Here is a 17,449-nt window from a genome sequence, read left to right as displayed (position 1 = left end):
ACTGTGAAGGCCCTGGAGCAGAGCCCAGGACAGAGCAATAGGTGTCTGCTCTGATGATGTCACTGGGAATGGGAGGAGTCTACAGAAGGCAACATGGGCACTGGAATCAGCTTGCCCTCATTTGCCCTTGCTTGGTACCACCCACTGCCTGGCAAGTCACTCAGGATGCTCTGAACTTCGGTTTTGGTATCTGTAAAATGGAGGTACTCCTTGCCTCTCAGACCACAGAGAGGATTAAGTGAAACAAAGTGTGTACCACTTAGCAGGCCTAGAACATGTTAGTAAGTATCCAAACTTTTATTAAGGTCAAGGGTGACAGTCTATCTGAATGACTTCTGAAAATCTTAGGTGTTGAAGACAGGAAAGCAATGGCCCCTTCTTACCCATCATTCTCATCTCGGCCTTCCTAAGAAGCAGAAAGGAAGCCTATCAAACGGTATACTGTTGGGCAGTGTGGGCAGCAGGGCTGTGAGCTGTGGGAACAGAGGGAATGCCTGTCTGGGAGCAAGTGGCCTGTCTTCCCCCAGCAGGTACACCCCCACCTCAGGCCTAGCTGGGGGCGGGTCATCGCAGCTCCATGCCCATTGTCGTTTCCGCTGCTATTCCTGAGGACCTGGTGGTTCCCAAGGGGTGGCAAAGGGCTTTGGGGCTGGCAATCCCAGGGTTGGGTCCAGGTCTTAGAAGGCCCCCTGGGCTGTTCCCTTCCCTACTTAGCCAGGCCACAATGGATATCTCTAAAGAGCAGCAACAATGGGGGACTGGACCCTCTCTACATGGGGTTTGCTTTAGGGGCTTTTTTCAGAGTCCAGGTTTCAGTACCATCATGTCTACCTATTTCCACACTTACCTCCGATTGGTATCAGGGAGGAAGTGTGTGTATGTGTGTGTGCACTCACGCCTGTGTGCATACACATGCGCCCCCGCATGTCTGTCTGTCTCTGTCTTGTGGCCAGGTTTAGGAAGGGTGAAATTTTGCCAGCCCCACCTTGGTAACCAGTCATACTGCTGAGCCCTAGAGTCTGGCCACTGGGTCAGGCCCTACCTCCTCAGGTTTTGCATGTCTGGAAAAGAGCTAAAAGTGGCAGGAAACATCCGTTTGGAAAGCCGTGGGCTGCTATATTTCACACACACCCCTCCCCAGCACTCTGCAGACAGATCACAGACGCCTACCTGAGAAGGCACCCAGAGGCCAGGACCCCAGGCTGCTGCTCCTCTGGCACCAAGCTGCATTCTAGGCTACCCTGTGTTCCATTCCCCAGAGCACCTCCCAAATCTGGAAAGGGGCAGCAGAGTGCCAGGTCTCCCTCAGACAAAGCAACACAAGTGAGAGGAGACCTTGCAGGAGGAAGCTGTTTGTACCCACCCTGCTCTAGCTGCAACTCTCACTTCTCACTGTCCGCTTGCCCTCTTGAGGGACAGCCATTCTGACTGCTGCCCAGATCCCTCCGCATCCCTGCCAGCAATAGCCCTCATGCCCCCAAAGTCACTTCTTTCCTGTTTTTATCTTAGAACCTAATCCCTGGAAGGTCTTGTATGGCACATTGGTCTTTTTAACGGACTGGCTGGAAGAGCCTTTAGAAAAAATGTCTCTCCTTGTTCATTCTAGAGTTCTTTTGGTCGGACGTATCTTCGAGACGTCTCAGGAGAAATTCCTTGGGCTCTACTCACCCCCCTGCTCCTTCAGGTAGGTGTGTCCTCAGCAGCTACCAGCTCCTTAGCCTGCTCTGTGTTTGAGTGGCAAGGAGGGATCATAGCAAAGAAGAAAGCAGAGGAAGGACGGTAACACTGCCCAGTCTTTGCATGCGTGAGTCCCATAACAGCAAAATTCATGGCTGAGATTCTCTGGTGTGTGGGGTCGGGTGGAAGCTAGAGTTCTTGGTCAGTGGGGTACTCCTAGTCAGTGGAATGCTCCCAGTCAGTGGGGTACTCCTTGTTGGTGGGGTGCACTGACTTTTTACCAGCACCTAATAACCCCAAGCAGAGCTGGGTGTTCTATTATCCTGCAAGGATCCTGTTCACTCTGTGTCTCTTGCGGCCAGATCTAGCCTCTAGCCTCTCACATGGGAGAAAGAGAGGACAACCCCTCAAGTTGTCCTCTGACCTCCACAAGTATATCATGGCATGTGTGTACTAAAAATAACCTCCACACAGAGACATGCAAAATACATAAATGTAATTTTAAAAACTTAAAAATGGCCAGGAGATAGTACTAGACATCTTTAATCCCAGCACTCGGGAGGCAGAGGCAGGAGGATCTCTGTGAGTTCCAGGCCAGCCTGGTCTACAGAGTGAGTTTCAGGACAGCCAATGCTATACGGAGAAACCCTATCTGGAAACCTGCCCCCTCCAATCTGACTAATGAGCTTTGAGGTTCCATGTGCCCAGACCTGACTCTACCCACTGTGCCTGAGTCTGAGGCCGAAGCAGGTGCATGTCCCCTCATCCTGTGTCTCTGCTCTTCTCTTCCTGACCCAGGTAGTCTACTTGTCTTGGGTCAAAGAGGCCGCTCAGACATGTAATGGCTCTGAGAGAGGTCACAAGAACTAGGAAGTTGAGTCCAAGAACATTTTAGGGAGACCTGAGGCGTCCTGGAGTCAACTCTAAGCCAGACGACAGTTAGAGGCAGCAAGCAAAGCAAGCCCATGGCCAAGTTTACCTAATGGAAGAGAAAGGTCAGCCATTTCTTGAGAAGGGTGTGCCAGCACCACCACACTTTGTTCCCTGTCTCTCCCTTTCCCTCAAGTGTGAAATCCATGTCTAGTTGATAAGGCCTACTTATAAAAGCCATCTCTGAAAACAAAATTAGCTAATTGACGATGACTCACACTACTGAGAAGGACATCCAAAATCACACAAAGTGCATCAGGAACAAAATAGAAATGGTACCACTGAGGACTTGGGACCCTGAGCAGCCTGGCAGCAGGGCCCAGGCACTAGGATAGCAAGAGCTTGGGTTTACACACCATTGTAACCCCTATTTTCTTCTTGGACTGTGGCACTGACCAGATCAAGTTGTCTGGGTTGGAGCCTGTGCTGTGTGTGTGTGCGTGCGTGTGTGTGCGCGCACGCGCACACGCGCGCACGCACATTTGTTCAAATCACCCCCAAAAGCAGACCATCTCTTCTGATGAGGAAGTAGGGTACAGAGAGGCCCAACTGTCTCCTGCAAAGGAGCTGGAAGAATTTGAATGCAGCCTGATCCTAAAGACAGCCATGCAGCCAAGGCTCCAAGAAACTTCCTGCCCTGTCTCCAGGAAGGGCTCTCACAGGCCGCTGGCTATGCTAGGGGTGCCAGCCCTATCTGGCACTGACTCTTACCCTGGCTGTGGCATGCTTGCTATTCTACAGGGATGGAGGCGATGGCAGCCAGCACTTCCCTGCCTGACCCTGGTGACTTTGACCGGAATGTGCCTCGGATTTGTGGAGTATGTGGAGACCGAGCCACGGGCTTCCACTTCAATGCTATGACCTGTGAAGGCTGCAAGGGTTTCTTCAGGTGAGTCCCCTCTCCAGAGGGAAGGAAAAGATAGAAGCAAGCCTTTCCCTCGAAAGGATTCCTGTGTTTTCTGTAGACTGCAGTGGCTCTCCCAATTACTGCAAGTAGCAGGGTCTTAATGAGGCTTTTTTCTCTCTGCACCCTCTAGCTCCACCTGTATCCTCTGACCCCTCAGAAATTGCTTTCCTAAGGTGGATTTTCCTTTTCGCTAGACCTTGACCTGCTGCACTGAGCCTCGTGTCTGCCCTTCAGAGTGAACCTCCTCCTTGCTGAGGATTGCAGCGTCCTCATTTAAAAGCCAGGCATATCTTTGGGGAAGCTACAGAATTCGACCTTTCTGCCCGTCTCTTCATCCAATCTAAATTCTTACATGGAACAGAAGAGATGGCACCCTAAAAAGTTACCGAACCTGATCTATGCTAGGCTTTTCACCCATAGCCTGCTTTACCCAGGTGAACCAGCGGCAGCCTGCCAGTCATTGTCAGGGGTTTAGCGCAATCCTGTTAGGTCAATCAGGGCTAGTGTCTTCTCCAGCTTTCTTATGTGAGCCTAAGATTACAGGCACAGACAGCATGGGTTCAATACTGAGAGGGTCCAGGGATGGTCTTACCCAAAGCCAGAGATGGAGTATTAGAAAGGAGTAAGTGGTAAGAGAGGATTTGGGAAGCAGGAAGTTTGAAAGCTAGCATTCGACATGTACTGAAAGAGAACAGCTTCTAAGTAACTCTTTGGAAAAGAACCAGGGACTGCAGGGCGTTGGGAGGAAAGGAAAGAACAAACTGAGTTCAGAACCAGGAGGCAAGTTCGGCCTGGCAGTCTGAAGTGGTACAAAGTGGGCAAGCTTACAGGGCATAGGGAGTAAATGAACCCTTACACAGGTCCCCAAAGTGGGTCATTCCTCCCTATCAGAGGCCTCTGGCTCACCGACCCTTTTACTCAGGAGCCACAGGCCAGTGTTTCATGGCCTGGAGCAATTTTGATCTCTGGGCATTAGGGTTTCTGTTGGTGCTGATTATGTTTGGCCTGATGCAGGCTGCCCCATTGGCTTACTAGAAAACTGCACCCTAGGGAACCAGACCAACACTGTCACTGGCCATCGTCTTGTAGTTCTATCTGTCAATCCCCATGGCTACATGAAGCCCACACGGCTGGAGAAAGGGCCTCTAGGTCTCAAATCTTTGGTACGAGGTTCCACCTGGACTCTTCTGCCACCTTCAGTGAGATAAAGGGGAGTCTTGGTGCACAATGGGGCCAACCCTGTCATTAAACGACTCAGAAGTACATGGACTAAAAGTATTGTCCATGCCATCAATTTAATATCCAACCTCACCTAATCATCCTGAACAGGCCTGTGTTTCAGCTAACCATCTGTACACATGTGCTGACATCTGGCCCTAATGCTGTGCAGTGTTAATCTGAGATGTAATGAGATAATATATCAGAAAAGAGATTTGGAAAGTGTAGAGTACAGTGTGACATATTACTTGTGGCCACACAGGCCAACACTGATGCCCTTGGTGGAATTCTGCCCTATTAAAAGTTTCTGTAGCCATCTCCCAGTAGCCCTCCTGGTATGTTTGCTTTTGCTCACTCACTTACCAAATTTGAATGAACATAAAGCCAGGAGGTGCCAAAGTTGGGACTGTCACTAAGTATCATATATCACCAATCTATAACCACAATGTTCCAACAGCTCTTGGAGCTGTTTTGTTCATTGATGGAGCCCCTCCCCCAAATCACCTTGCTCTCCCTATCTGCTTTCCCCCCAGAACTCAGCTATGGGAAATGGGGCTCTTAGGTGACTATTTGATTGATCATGAGATAGTGAAGGTCAGTTTCTCATTAGCGGGACCCTAACTCTAATGTGTTTGTGATTGATGCTCCCAGAGAGACCACTGTGGTTTTCCTTGGCTTATGCTTGATCTCTAAATATTTAATTTCATATACATACAGTTGAAACTCCTATGTATATGAAATTCATACACACACACACACACACACACACATACACAGTTGAATGAGTCCTTTATTAGAAATTATTCCCAGCTGCTAAAATTTACCAGAATCAACCCTTGCCACACGTTGGTTGTCATTTATGGATGGTACAGGGCTGTGCCAAGCTGAGTCTTCTGGATGGATGGACACGCTCTCAGAAAAAGCTGAGCAAGGACACTGTGCTGCCTTTGCTCCAGCTCTGACTCTATAAACAAGTGTCTTTGTAATTTTGTCATCCCCCACCCTAGAGGTGCTGGGCCTGAGACTTGGAGGGTATACTAGGCAAGTGTCTACCACTGAGCTTCTCCAGTCACAGTGTTTTATTTTTTTGTTTGTTTGGTTTTTGTTTTTTTAAAGCGGCTTGATTTAAAAAAAAAAACATTTATTTAACTTATTTATTTTATGTGCATTAGTGTGAAGGTGTCAGATCCTCTGGAATTGGAGTTACAGACAGTTTGTCAGCTGCCATGTGGACACTGGGAATTGAACCCAGGTCCTCTGATAGAGCAGCCAATGCTCTTTCACTGCTGAGCCATCTCTCCAGCCCCCATAGTGTTCTTTTAGCAATCTGCTGACTTACTGCTATATCATCATTTGTTGTTATTATTGCAGGGTCTTTTGGGGGGAGGGTTGTAGTCATTGGTATTGTTACTTAAAAAGGGTCCTAAATTTAGTACTAAAATGTGTAGTGTTAAATTTAGGAAGCCATGGTGTGCCTTCTGGCGAAACCATATGTGTATGATACGCTTAATTCCCTCTATGAGCAATGCAGTTTGTTGGTGGCTCATTGCTAATAAACCAACACTGTATTTCAAACAAGACTTTAGAGAGAAAATATACATAAATCACAGTAATGAAAAATGTTGTAAGTCAAGGTTCACGGGAACCTGACCCTGTATTTCCCCAGGAGACAGTTCAGCATTCAGGACTCCAGTGTTCACAGTGATGTCAAGAAAGATCACGTGTCCTGGAGTAACAAGAATCAGCTACATCTACATCCTTTCTCCTTTCCTGGTTCTCATGCTACCTTCTTGGCTTTCTTTGACTCATCTAAATTTCACTTGGGATTTTTCCAGTTCATCAGTCCAGTTCAGATAATTGCTTGAGTACTCCATAGTCACTTATCTGTTTATACCCCAAGAGGCGGCTGGTACTGTCTTCCTCTCAGTAACTACCTTCTTGGGACTACAGAGATACTTGTAGCCAAGTTACAGCTCTTCGGAAGCTTCTTCTACCCCATCATGGAAGCTACAGGGAAAAATTTTGCTCTAGTCTCGGCTCATAGGCTACTCCCCAAACCCAGGGACTGGTTGTCCTCTTCAACCATTAGTGTTTGGTTTGGCACCTAACTGCAAAAATAATAGTTTTCATGAACCCAGGAAGTCCAAGACTCACTCAAGTCCAAGGGTTATGATGAAGTTTGAAGGGCCATGGTTTAGTTGACCTGCCTGTAGTCATGAGTTAGAGTCCAATGCTGGCCAGTTCCTCCTATAGACTGTTCCATGTTCTATGTGCTTCCTGCTCTTGTGAAGTACATGGACATCAAAGATGATCTCTACAGTGTAAATTAAAGGCCTGCAAAGCTGAGTGTGTGGATGGCCAAAGATTCTCAACTATGGATTAACAAACAGAGCCTTAGTAAGAAAGTGCCAGAAGGAGCCAACCTCATAGGATATATATATATATATATATATATATATATATATATATATATATATGGATAGGTGTGGATGAATTTCTAATCATAATGGCTCTGTCTAAGGTCTGATGTAAATGGAAAGGCATAAAGATGGAGAAGAATGACCCAGGGACTCTCTGATAAAGAGACTGAGGTTGATGAGGAAATTAAGAGAGGGTCCTTGAAACTAGATTAACAGTTCATTCATTTACCTCTTTTTTCTCCTTCCCCTAATCTATCAATATTGTTAACTAAAAACTTCGAAGGCTGGAGTGTGTAGCTCAATGATAGAGTGCTTGCATATCTTATCTGAGGCCTTAGATTGAACCCTGATACTGTAATCAAACAAAAAAGCACTGTAAAGCCCAGCACTGTCAGGTAGGGAAAAAAAAAAAAAAAAAAAACAACCCATGGAGAAACGCATTTTCATTTGCTAGCCCCAAGGTCCTCAGTGGCCTTGTTAATTATGGGTCTTCCAGAGTGCAGGGAATGAAAGGCAGGCTAGTGAGAATCCAGAAACAAGAGAGATGTTCTGCTTTCAGGAAGATGGCTCGTCTGGTATTTATAGCTCTTCTAAGAATTTGTTGCAAAGGAAGCAGAGAAATGGGGAAATGTCCAGCTGATTTAAACACAAAGTACTTAAATGAAATGAATAGAAAAGATGGGAGGAAAGACATCCTGGGGCCTTCTGTGGCACAAGTAGATGGCTCACTGGATAGTCATTGCTGCTGAGAACTTTGTCCAGGGCAGCTGTCCCTCTACCCTCTATAGGGCGAGGAAGGAAGACTGCCACTGTGACTGTTGATAGATGGCCCAAGAGTCATGTGCTTAGAGAGAGGAGGCCAGAACATGGAAGTAATGAAGGCCAGTGGGATTGTGAAGAAAGACATAAAGATATAAATGTATATATATATCTTCCATTTTCTTTTGGTTGTTGTGTTTATATCTTTAAGAATTGATGCTCTAATCTGAGATATTTGCATGAATTCACTCTCAGCATACCCTGGGGCTCCTCTATGTGCACAGGCAAAATAGGGCTGGAGGATGGTGTGACCAGGTGTTACCCCATACTTCCAACACATACAGCTGGGGTCAACCAATGACCCAATCTTTTTCATCCCAGAGGGGTCCTCAGACAGCCTCTGCTTCTGCTCCTGGGTGCTGGGCAGGCTGCTTGTTTTTGAACTGACAGGTGATAGATTCATGATGAAGAGCTTAAGAGTGTAAGAAGGCCAGGAGCTTTGGAATCCAATAGAACTTAATTAGATTACATTGTCACCCTTACTAATTACAGGGCAGTAAGCAAGCTATTTGACTTCACTATACCTCCTGGAATTGCTTGTAGAATAAAGATAATATGAATTCCTCAAAAGTACTCAAAGTGTTGGAGACAAATGTGAAATGCTGGCGTGGAAGAACTCTTGGTGGTAACAGCTAACACTGTTCCCTTGAAATGTCTCACTTCTAGGGAGGGATAATCATTTCCTCTCTGTCTGTACTATGTTGACTTGGATGTGTGTGAATGTGTGTTAGGAGAAGTCTCTGGGGAAAAATAAGTCTCAGGGTAGAAAGAATTAAACATCAGATGAAAAGGGAAGGCTGAGTCAATGGATTCTGGGGAGCCTTCCAGACATCAGTCAAAGACCCTAGAACTGGTCTGTGGTGACTGTCATGACTGTGGCTCTGGACTTCAGGGACAACAGCATACAATGCAACAATGCTTCAGCCCTCTGCTGTCTGCTGAATCCAAGGCTGGGTACCTGAAGAGTGAGTGTGAGGCATGATGTCAGCTTCCAGGGCCTCAGGGTCTCGTGGAAGTAGGTGAAGTTGACAGCTTTCAGTCTCCCTGGGCATTCCCTCCTACTGCCCCTCCCTGGCAGCTTCTCTTTTCCTTTATTTAATCCTAACAACAACCCCACTTGTTGCTTCCATTTTTGAGATGTGGAAACTGAGTCATGGGAGGTTAACTAACTTGACCAAGGTTTTATATATTAACATTAAACCCTAATAGACTTAATTTTTAGTTTTAAATAGTTGTGTTGGGTAGATACTTCCCCCCCCCACTTTTTTATTGGCCAAGAGAAACATATTTACAGAATGACATCTCCCATCATCTCCTTTTTTCTGTCTAAAGAGTTTTAACCTTAACATAGTAAAATATATAACAAAACAGTTATCAAATAAGAACCATAGTTAACGATGTCCAGTCCATTAACATTTAGTAAGATTTAAAGAAAATATTCTATCATCTATCCTATCTTTGTGAGTCTAAAGTCCTATATGTGACTTTAATCCTAACTAAGGAAAACTATAACCTTATCTATCAGTCTTCAACTCCATCAAAGACCACAGAAGGATAATATATAAACTCTAGAATTGAAAGAGACAACTCACCTGGTCAGTTCCAAAGTTCTTCTGTAATGTTCCATTTTCAGCCTATAGGCCATAGTGTGTCTGGCAGACTTCTCAACAAAGCAAGAAATTTCAAAATGTCCCATCTGTGTTGGCAGTTTGTCAGTTGCTTTTCTCCTCGTCCTGCAGACTGTCTGGCAGACTCTTCCATGAAGCAAGAACCCTGTAGCAATGTCCACCTTGTATCAGCAGTCACTTTCCTGTGGGTCCTGCATGTCTATTTTATACAGCATAAAGTCAAACAGTCCAGACAAGAACAGTATTTTGCCCAAATGGCTGGTCTTGCCATATTGGAGGCAAACTCCATAATGTGTTTCTTCGATGTCCATCTTCCTTTCTGATGCAGGTAGTGTTGCCAGGAGCAGTTGTGCCTCACTGTTAAGAAAAACCCTAAACCATTTTAAATGCCATATTCTGTAGGTCTTTGAAAGGTTTGAAGAATGCCTATTCATCTCGAATACATCTCTGTATATCTAGAATCCTACTAACTTAACTATAAGTTTTGACTATTATAGGTAACTATCTATAATCTGTAATAAGTTATATATTTTTTAAATGAGCTACATAGACATAATACCTAAACAAGAGGAGAAATATACATATCATAAAATTGACCTTAAATTTGTATCAACAAATGAAAATTCATTCCAAAATGAAGTATTCATATCTATACCATAATCCCCTTTTTACCTTTAAAAAGATTGGTTGTGGTCATTAACCATTTATAACTGACCCCATTTAAATGAAAACAAACATTTATAAACAATATTTGGGAATTTGGGCATCATTCTTTCCAAACTGCTTCCTGCTGGTAGGGGGCGCTGTCATGGAGATCCTAAGAAGATGCAGAAATCTTGGCTGTAGTCTGCAAGGCTGCATTGTCCTCCCTTTTTTTTTTTTTTTTTTACTAATTTATTTTTTACATTCCAATCCCAGTTCCTCCTTCCTCCTTCTCTCCCACTCCTCCTCCTCTCCCCTCCTCCCATCTGCTCCAAGGAGAGGGTAAGGCCTCCCCTAGGAAATCTACTAAGTCTGTCCTATCATCTAGTTGAGGCAGGACCAAGGCACCTCTCCACCCTCACATCCCTGTGTCTAGACTGGGCATGGTGGATAGGTACCTTTAAAAATATTACTAAACATGTTTTCTAAAACAAAACAAAACAAAACCAGATTGCTGAATGTGGTGACACACACTTTTCACTGCAGGAAGATCAGAAGTTCAAGGCAGACCTTAGCTATAAAGTAAGTTTGAGGCTAGCCTGGGCTTCATGAGATCCTGTCTCAAAAACAAAACAAACAAACAAACAAACAAAAACCTAACAAAACAAAAAACTCAAAGAATAACAAAAACAACCCAAAAAGCAAATAGTTCAAAAGAATGTATAAACAAAATCCAAGTGTCCTACTCAACCCACTTCTCAGATCCCATTTCTTCCTGGGAGAGAGTAACACCACCAGCTCCTTCTAGTCACTTCTGAATTCTTTGTGTGTGTGTGTGTGTGTGTGTGTGTGTGTGTGTGTGTGGTGTGATGTTAGTGTATGTGCATGCACATGAGTATACATGTAAATGGATGACACTACTACCATCATTCTATGTCTATTGCTAGTGCCCCTTCCCTTTCTGACTGTTCCCGGTGACTTTCCCTGGTCATAGAGCATGTGGAAGTCCTAGCAGTGGGACATCAGGCTTGGATTTTTTACACTCCTGATCTACCCACATGATAAATCCATAGCCTGGGCATTTAGGATCCATGCCCGCCAGAAAGCCACACTGTGGTCTTGACCAATGTTACCCTTCCTTAGAGTTTTGAAGAGCATCTGCTGAGAACCCATTGGTATTGCTACAAATGTCAGTGTCAAGTGACATTGAGATGTCACCTTTGCTCCAGCTTTCCTGTGTTTGACAAAGAGAACTAATCTATATTTAAGGTACATAATGCAATCTATCTGTCTGTCTGTCTCTGTCATCTATCTCTATCATCTATCTGTCTTACACACACACACACACACACACACACACACACACACACACACCATACTGTGAGGTGATTACAACTATCAACCTAGATCTCACACTGATCTCACGCTGATCCCCCCATCGAGGACTCCATGCAGTTCCTGTGTCCTGCCTAGGCACTGACATCTCTAAAACTTTGCCACAAACAGAACTTAGAGGACACCTGACCCCATGCTCCCAGCAGAAGTCACCCACTTGCCAGCCTGAGGCTCTAGTCACTGGCGTTTGACGGTTTTGACCATCACATTTTGATGAATTGGTCTCTGGCATGAGAACTGCTCAATGTCCTCTATAACCCCTGGCTTTCTAGAAACTGCCTCTATATTTAGCCTGGTTGCACCACCCCTGGTCCCCTTCCTAAACTAGGGTATAATTGTCAGCCATCCAGAGAATGATAGGGTTCAGACTCAGAAGCAGTAGAGAGAGGCATTGAGGTCCTGCAGAATGGGAAGGCTCTTGTTTCTCAAAACCAAACTAGCTCATAGGCAATTGGCTTTGGGAGGAAGGCAGGGTAGGGTGTGTGGTCTTAGGACAAAGCACAGGGCCAGGGCTGGGCAGTATGGCTGCCCTGACTCCTTATGGGCAGACACTAGATGGCAACCACATGTCAAAGAGCCCTTAGAAGGTGGGAGGACAGAATAAATTGGCCTGCAAGCCAGCAGGGCCTATAGTCCAGCCAACATCCATATTAAGAAGACAGACCAGGTCTGCTCCAGGTTCTGAGAATGAGACAGCCGGTGACCAGCCAGTGGGGACCAGCCAGTGTTCCTGGAACACGAAGTCAAAAGTTTGTGTTCCCAGACACCATTCCTTTCCTCTGGTCACATATTTAAGGAAACTCAGGAAGAGCTGAGTTTACAAATTCACAGAGCACTCTTGCATTTTGAAAGCTGTGAGGACACTCAGGGATTCCTTCAGCTTCCTTCCTGCCTCAGGGACCTCCCTGTCCTGATGAAATGTGATCTGGAACTGCAAGCTGAAATAAACCTTTCCTGACGTTGCTTTTGTCATAGTATTCTATCACAGAGACAGGAAAAGGAACTAAGACAGTCCCTCAGTCACAGGTCATAGGCAAGAAAGACCTTAGAGCCTGAGGAATTACAAGCAGGCCTCTGGAGGGCTCTAGAGACTCCACCTGGTGTTTGGGGAGAGCCCCACCCCCACCCCAGACTGGATGAGGCTTTGCCATGCCACTGTGAAGGCATGCATAGGAGTGCTTCTTGGTTCACAGCAGCGACTCCTAAGCTAGACAAGACAGTGGGTGGAGAAGGGCGCTGCCCCACAAAGACCTGGGATAAAATGCCTGGTTGTGAACAAAGAGGAAATGAGAATTTGTTCTGAATTAGAAACATCTGGTCTTCAAGTAGGTTTAGAGAATCGTGGGCATTTGTGGTAACAGGTGAAGCCTCAAGAACCACGGCGGGAAGGAGAGGTCACATGGCTCCTATCCTAGAGTAGGCCAATGTGGCTGTGATGATCACATTCCTGGGTAACCCTGACGGCTCACAACTTGCTTTTGTAATTTGCTGTCCCCTAGGAAAAGACAGTAGAAGTATAAAGGCAAATGTTGAAAGCTTCTTGTCCCCACAAAGGTGGACACTGGCTCACCTCTCAGTCTCTTCCTGAGCATATACAGGACAGACTGGATGGCCTAATCTTAGGGCCACACACCCCCCCCAACAGCCTGGCACTGCCTACTGTCATTACAACCCTAGCTCTGCTGTTGCCCCCTTGGGTATGAAATGTCATCAGTGGAGGGTACCAGAGCCAAAGTCCAAAGCCAACAGATGGCCCTTCATCCTGGGCCCATCTGGCCTTGAGCTATGCTGAGTCGTCTGTTTGGTTGAGGGCTCAACTTTATTGAGCACTTTGAGTTTCTAGGACTGAAAGCCATCCAAGAAGCTAGAAGCTGAGCCCTGAATTCCTACAACTCTCAGATCTGAAGCCTTAATTTCTTACTGAATAGTTCTTAACCTCAGGGATCCCCATCTGGTAAGTGAGGCAGTCATACCAAGGTCTTCCAAGTGGACCCAAGGGTCTGTGACCATTTGTAGTGGCTGGGGAGCCTCACTCTGGTGTCTTTTCCCCATCCATGGGCCAAGTCAGTCTGGTTGCTGAGGATTATGGTTGTTTTAATCCCTATGTTCCAAGGAAGGTAAACTGCTAGTCTTTGGTTAATATACCTAGCTCAGGGCAGAGCTTAGGGCTACTGAGAGTGGCCCAATGGAATGAAAAATGGACATGTAAGAAAGAGCCTTTTGGCCAGGTCTCCATAGTTACAGTCCCTGAAGGCTGTTCTTAGTCAGGGCTTAGGAGCCAGAAGGTCAGTGACTCAGTGAAGAATTGTGCCCTCTTGGCAGGCGGAGCATGAAGCGGAAGGCACTGTTCACTTGTCCCTTCAATGGAGACTGCCGAATCACCAAGGACAACCGTCGCCATTGCCAGGCCTGCCGACTCAAACGCTGTGTGGACATCGGCATGATGAAGGAATGTGAGTGTCCAGGAGACGTGGTCACTGTTTCTCCACCAAGGGCCACCTCTACCTACTCTGTAGCCCCAAGGATCCTAGACCAGGGTTAGGGTGTGGGTGAAGCAATGCTGTTATGGCTGCAGTTTGGAGTATATCAAGGGGCTGTGTTTAAAGAGAGAACCCATAGAATTCAACAGATGCTGGGGAAGGGCTCATCCGGGCCTCCTGGGCTGGAGCACAAGCACAGGTCCTCGCAGAAGCCCTTGCCTCCTTTGCACAGTGGGCATTTATACCCAGACCCCAAACTGGCTCTAGGCTCTAGGACAGGTCCATGCCTTGCTAAGCTGTGAGCCTGCAGTCACTCTGTGAAGCCCTCTGGGCTATGGGAATGTGAGGAAAGAGGGAAAACCAGGAAGACATGTCAGGAGTGAATGGAAGTTGTCATAGAACAGGACTTGGGATGAGAGAAATAAAATGCCTCGAAAAGCAGACGCAGAGTCACCTTGGTCCTCCTTCACACTAAGACTCCTTAGTCCTGGTCCCAGCTCCCAGCCAACCCTGGCAGCCCTGAAAGGAGTTTCCAGACCTCGGTTGCAGCTCATACTACAGAAACATACAGGTCTGGACACGCCATGGCTGCTACCGAGTCACTGCCCCACCCCACCTCCTGTGTTTATACTGGAGAGTGAGACGGAGGCCCAAGGCTGGCTGGGTGTTCTCAGACATTCTTAATGGGGCCTGTTCTGTGCCTCGTACTCAAGTGAGCACACAGAAGTGCCCTGCCTCTGTGGGACAGGATACCTCTTTGGAGAAGGTTCCTTAGTGTCCTAATGTTCCTGCCATCCAAGAATGGCTCTGGGTTCCATTGTTGAGGTTCTGTAAGATGCGATTGCTTACACTTGAAGATCCTCTCTGAACCAGAAAGACAAAACATCAGGACTAAGATCCAAAAAGCAAGCTGGTGGTGATCTGGGACTAAACTCAACTCAGGTCCCTTTCTAGACACCCCCAGGATTGCCACAAGGGGCAAACAAGCCCTCAAGTGCTGAATTAAGACACCCCCCCCCATACATGCTATCACATGATGGTGCCAGCCAGCCAGAAGTAGATGGCCTTCTCCAAAGCAGTTTGGGTCTCATCTTAGTGTCCATAGCATCTCCTGTCTTGGGTCGCCCAGCTTTGCACATTCAGGCTTGAAGTCCCTCCAGAGCCAATACCCTGCAGTGGCTTTTAAACATACACACACACACATACACACACACACACACACACACACACACACACACACACACACACACCAGAGATAATCAAGTATCTCACTATTTTCAAACTACTAGGAGAGGCTAGGAACTACTCAGTCTTCCTTCTAGCTGGGACAGGAAGCTGGCCCTTCATAGGAAGGAAAGCAGAGGAAGGGGAGGCTTATGAAAAGGTGGCAAAGGCAGGAACCAGTGTTTACTGACAATCTGCTGGGGGTGCCAAAGACTGCATTTCCTCTTCTATCTCAGAACAACCCCTAAGCAGGTGAATACTACTTTTTTTAGCAGCTAAGAAAAGTCAAGAGAATTAACCTGTTAAGCCTCTGAGCTAACATGACATATGCATCTATCCTGCCCTAGGCATGACCTATGGGCTCCATCTAGGGAAACCCAATAGGCACTCATATCAAGTCAATGCTTGTCCCATCCCCATGCTCTGTCTGGAGCCCTAAGGAATAGTCTAAAGAGAGCTTTGTCCTCTTAAGGTTCCTGTCCTCTGTCTTCAAGTCCTAGACAGTTCTTTTTTGTTTGTTTGTTGTTTTGTTTTTCAAGACAGGTTTTTTTCTGTATTGCTTTGGAGCCTGTCCTGGAATTTTCTCTGTAGACCAAGCTGGCCTTGAACTCACAGAGATCCTCCTGCCTCTGCCTCTCGAGTGCTGGGATTAAAGGCATGTACCTACCACCAATGCCGGTGTGACCGTTCTCATTTGAAGTTTGTTTCTTATTCTTATTGCTTTTGAGGTAGGGTCTTGCTATGCAAGCTCAGGCTGGCCTCAACCCTGTGCTTCAGGGTCTTGACTATGGACTGGAGTTCTTGCATCTTGCTACATCTGTCCTGCCCAGAACCACCCCCATGTGATAACTTTCTTCCCCAGTTTCTTTAAGTTTGCATAGCACCTGGGACATAGAATGTGTTCAGTAAATGTGTTGAATGAATATCAGCTCTCCACATGCTTCTATCTCTAGATCCTCATTGGTCTATAGAGATTAGTAAGCTTAGCCTAACTCTGATATTGTCTGAGTCATTCATTTGAGGGGAAAGTTATATCCTCTCCCTTGGTGTTCTGAGGTCACTAGTGACATATTCATATTTTAAAACCACTCACATTAGCAGATCTTGACTTTCCAACTCTAGTCTAGACATTGTTGGACAGGAAACATTTTACATGCAAATAACTTATGCAAAGCTATTTCATGTCCCCCAAGGGATTTGCAAGGAAGTGGAGGCTGTACCGGCTTGCCTAAGCCAACTACTGATGTTCAGTCTTATCCATTGCAGGGTTCCCCAGGACCCAGTTACTAGGTCACTGGCTTCCCTTCAGAAGAGCATCTTCCAACCAGTAGTAGTGGCATCTAAATATCAACTCACCGAGAAAATTATTTTTAAAATTCCCAAGAGGTTACTAAGCCCTTTAAGCTACTTATTTCACGAATTACACAGTGTATGTGAATGTGTGAACAAGGTATATTTGTCCCTAGTCAGTGTTGCTTCCTGGAAGCTCTGGATAGGAGCCAGCAACTCTCAGATTTCACTAGCCTTCCCCAGGCAGAAAGGCCTGGCTGCTACTCAGCACAAGCAGTTGGGAAGAAAGGTGTTAAAGGTTAACTTTGAACTTTAAATTATTTGTTTATTTATTTAAGCTGTGGCATGTGTCATAGCATATATGAGGAGGTCAGAGGGCAGCTTGTTCTCTCCTTGCACAAGGAAGGTGGGTCCCTAGTATTGAACTCAAGTGGCTTGGGCTCTACCGACTGTGGCTTTTCCCAATGAACCATGCTGCTTGTCTCTGAAGTTAATTTTGAATCTTTATTGTCTTCTTCAAGTAAGTCACTGACAAACTTTGTTCCATTAGTTGTTCACACTCTTTAGCTTTACTCAGGACAGTTTGTGTCAGGACTCCATGTCTAAGAGACAGAGTCCCACTGAGAAGTTACACCTTGATATAATCAGAGGCAGATGGACTTGTAGGAATGACCATTCATTCCAGAACCAGACTGCCCAAGTCTGAATGCTGGTTCTACTATTGTTAGCTGTGTTACCCTGAGCAAGCTACACAACCTCTCTGGGCCTCAGTTTCCTCTTCTACAAAGATATTTACCTTAAAGGATTTGTTATAGTGAA

The 17,449-nt window shown here is 46.1% G+C and overlaps 1 protein-coding gene across 2 annotated transcripts in view; it reads left to right on the top strand.

Annotated features, from left to right (window-relative positions):
* Positions 1 to 1,585: 1,585 nt before the first annotated feature.
* Vdr (vitamin D receptor) overlaps positions 1,586 to 17,449 on the top strand; it is a 32,769-nt gene continuing 16,905 nt past the window's right edge. Inside the window, exons 1-3 of one of the 2 annotated variants that reach the window (XM_051189778.1) lie at positions 1,586 to 1,684; positions 3,349 to 3,496; positions 13,959 to 14,089. In XM_051189778.1, the coding sequence (XP_051045735.1) occupies positions 3,351 to 3,496; positions 13,959 to 14,089 (277 nt within the window). In that variant the 5' untranslated portion in view covers positions 1,586 to 1,684; positions 3,349 to 3,350. Of the gene's footprint in view, positions 1,685 to 2,527; positions 2,673 to 3,348; positions 3,497 to 13,958; positions 14,090 to 17,449 lie in introns of those variants that run through there. The other variant, XM_051189777.1, reaches the window with a different exon arrangement.

The sequence above is a fragment of the Phodopus roborovskii genome, unplaced genomic scaffold, assembly GCF_943737965.1.
Source record: "Phodopus roborovskii unplaced genomic scaffold, PHOROB, whole genome shotgun sequence".
NCBI classification, from domain to species: domain Eukaryota; kingdom Metazoa; phylum Chordata; class Mammalia; order Rodentia; family Cricetidae; genus Phodopus; species Phodopus roborovskii.
The sequence above is the reverse complement of the archived record's forward strand: the minus strand, read 5'-3'. Positions and strand labels throughout refer to the sequence as shown.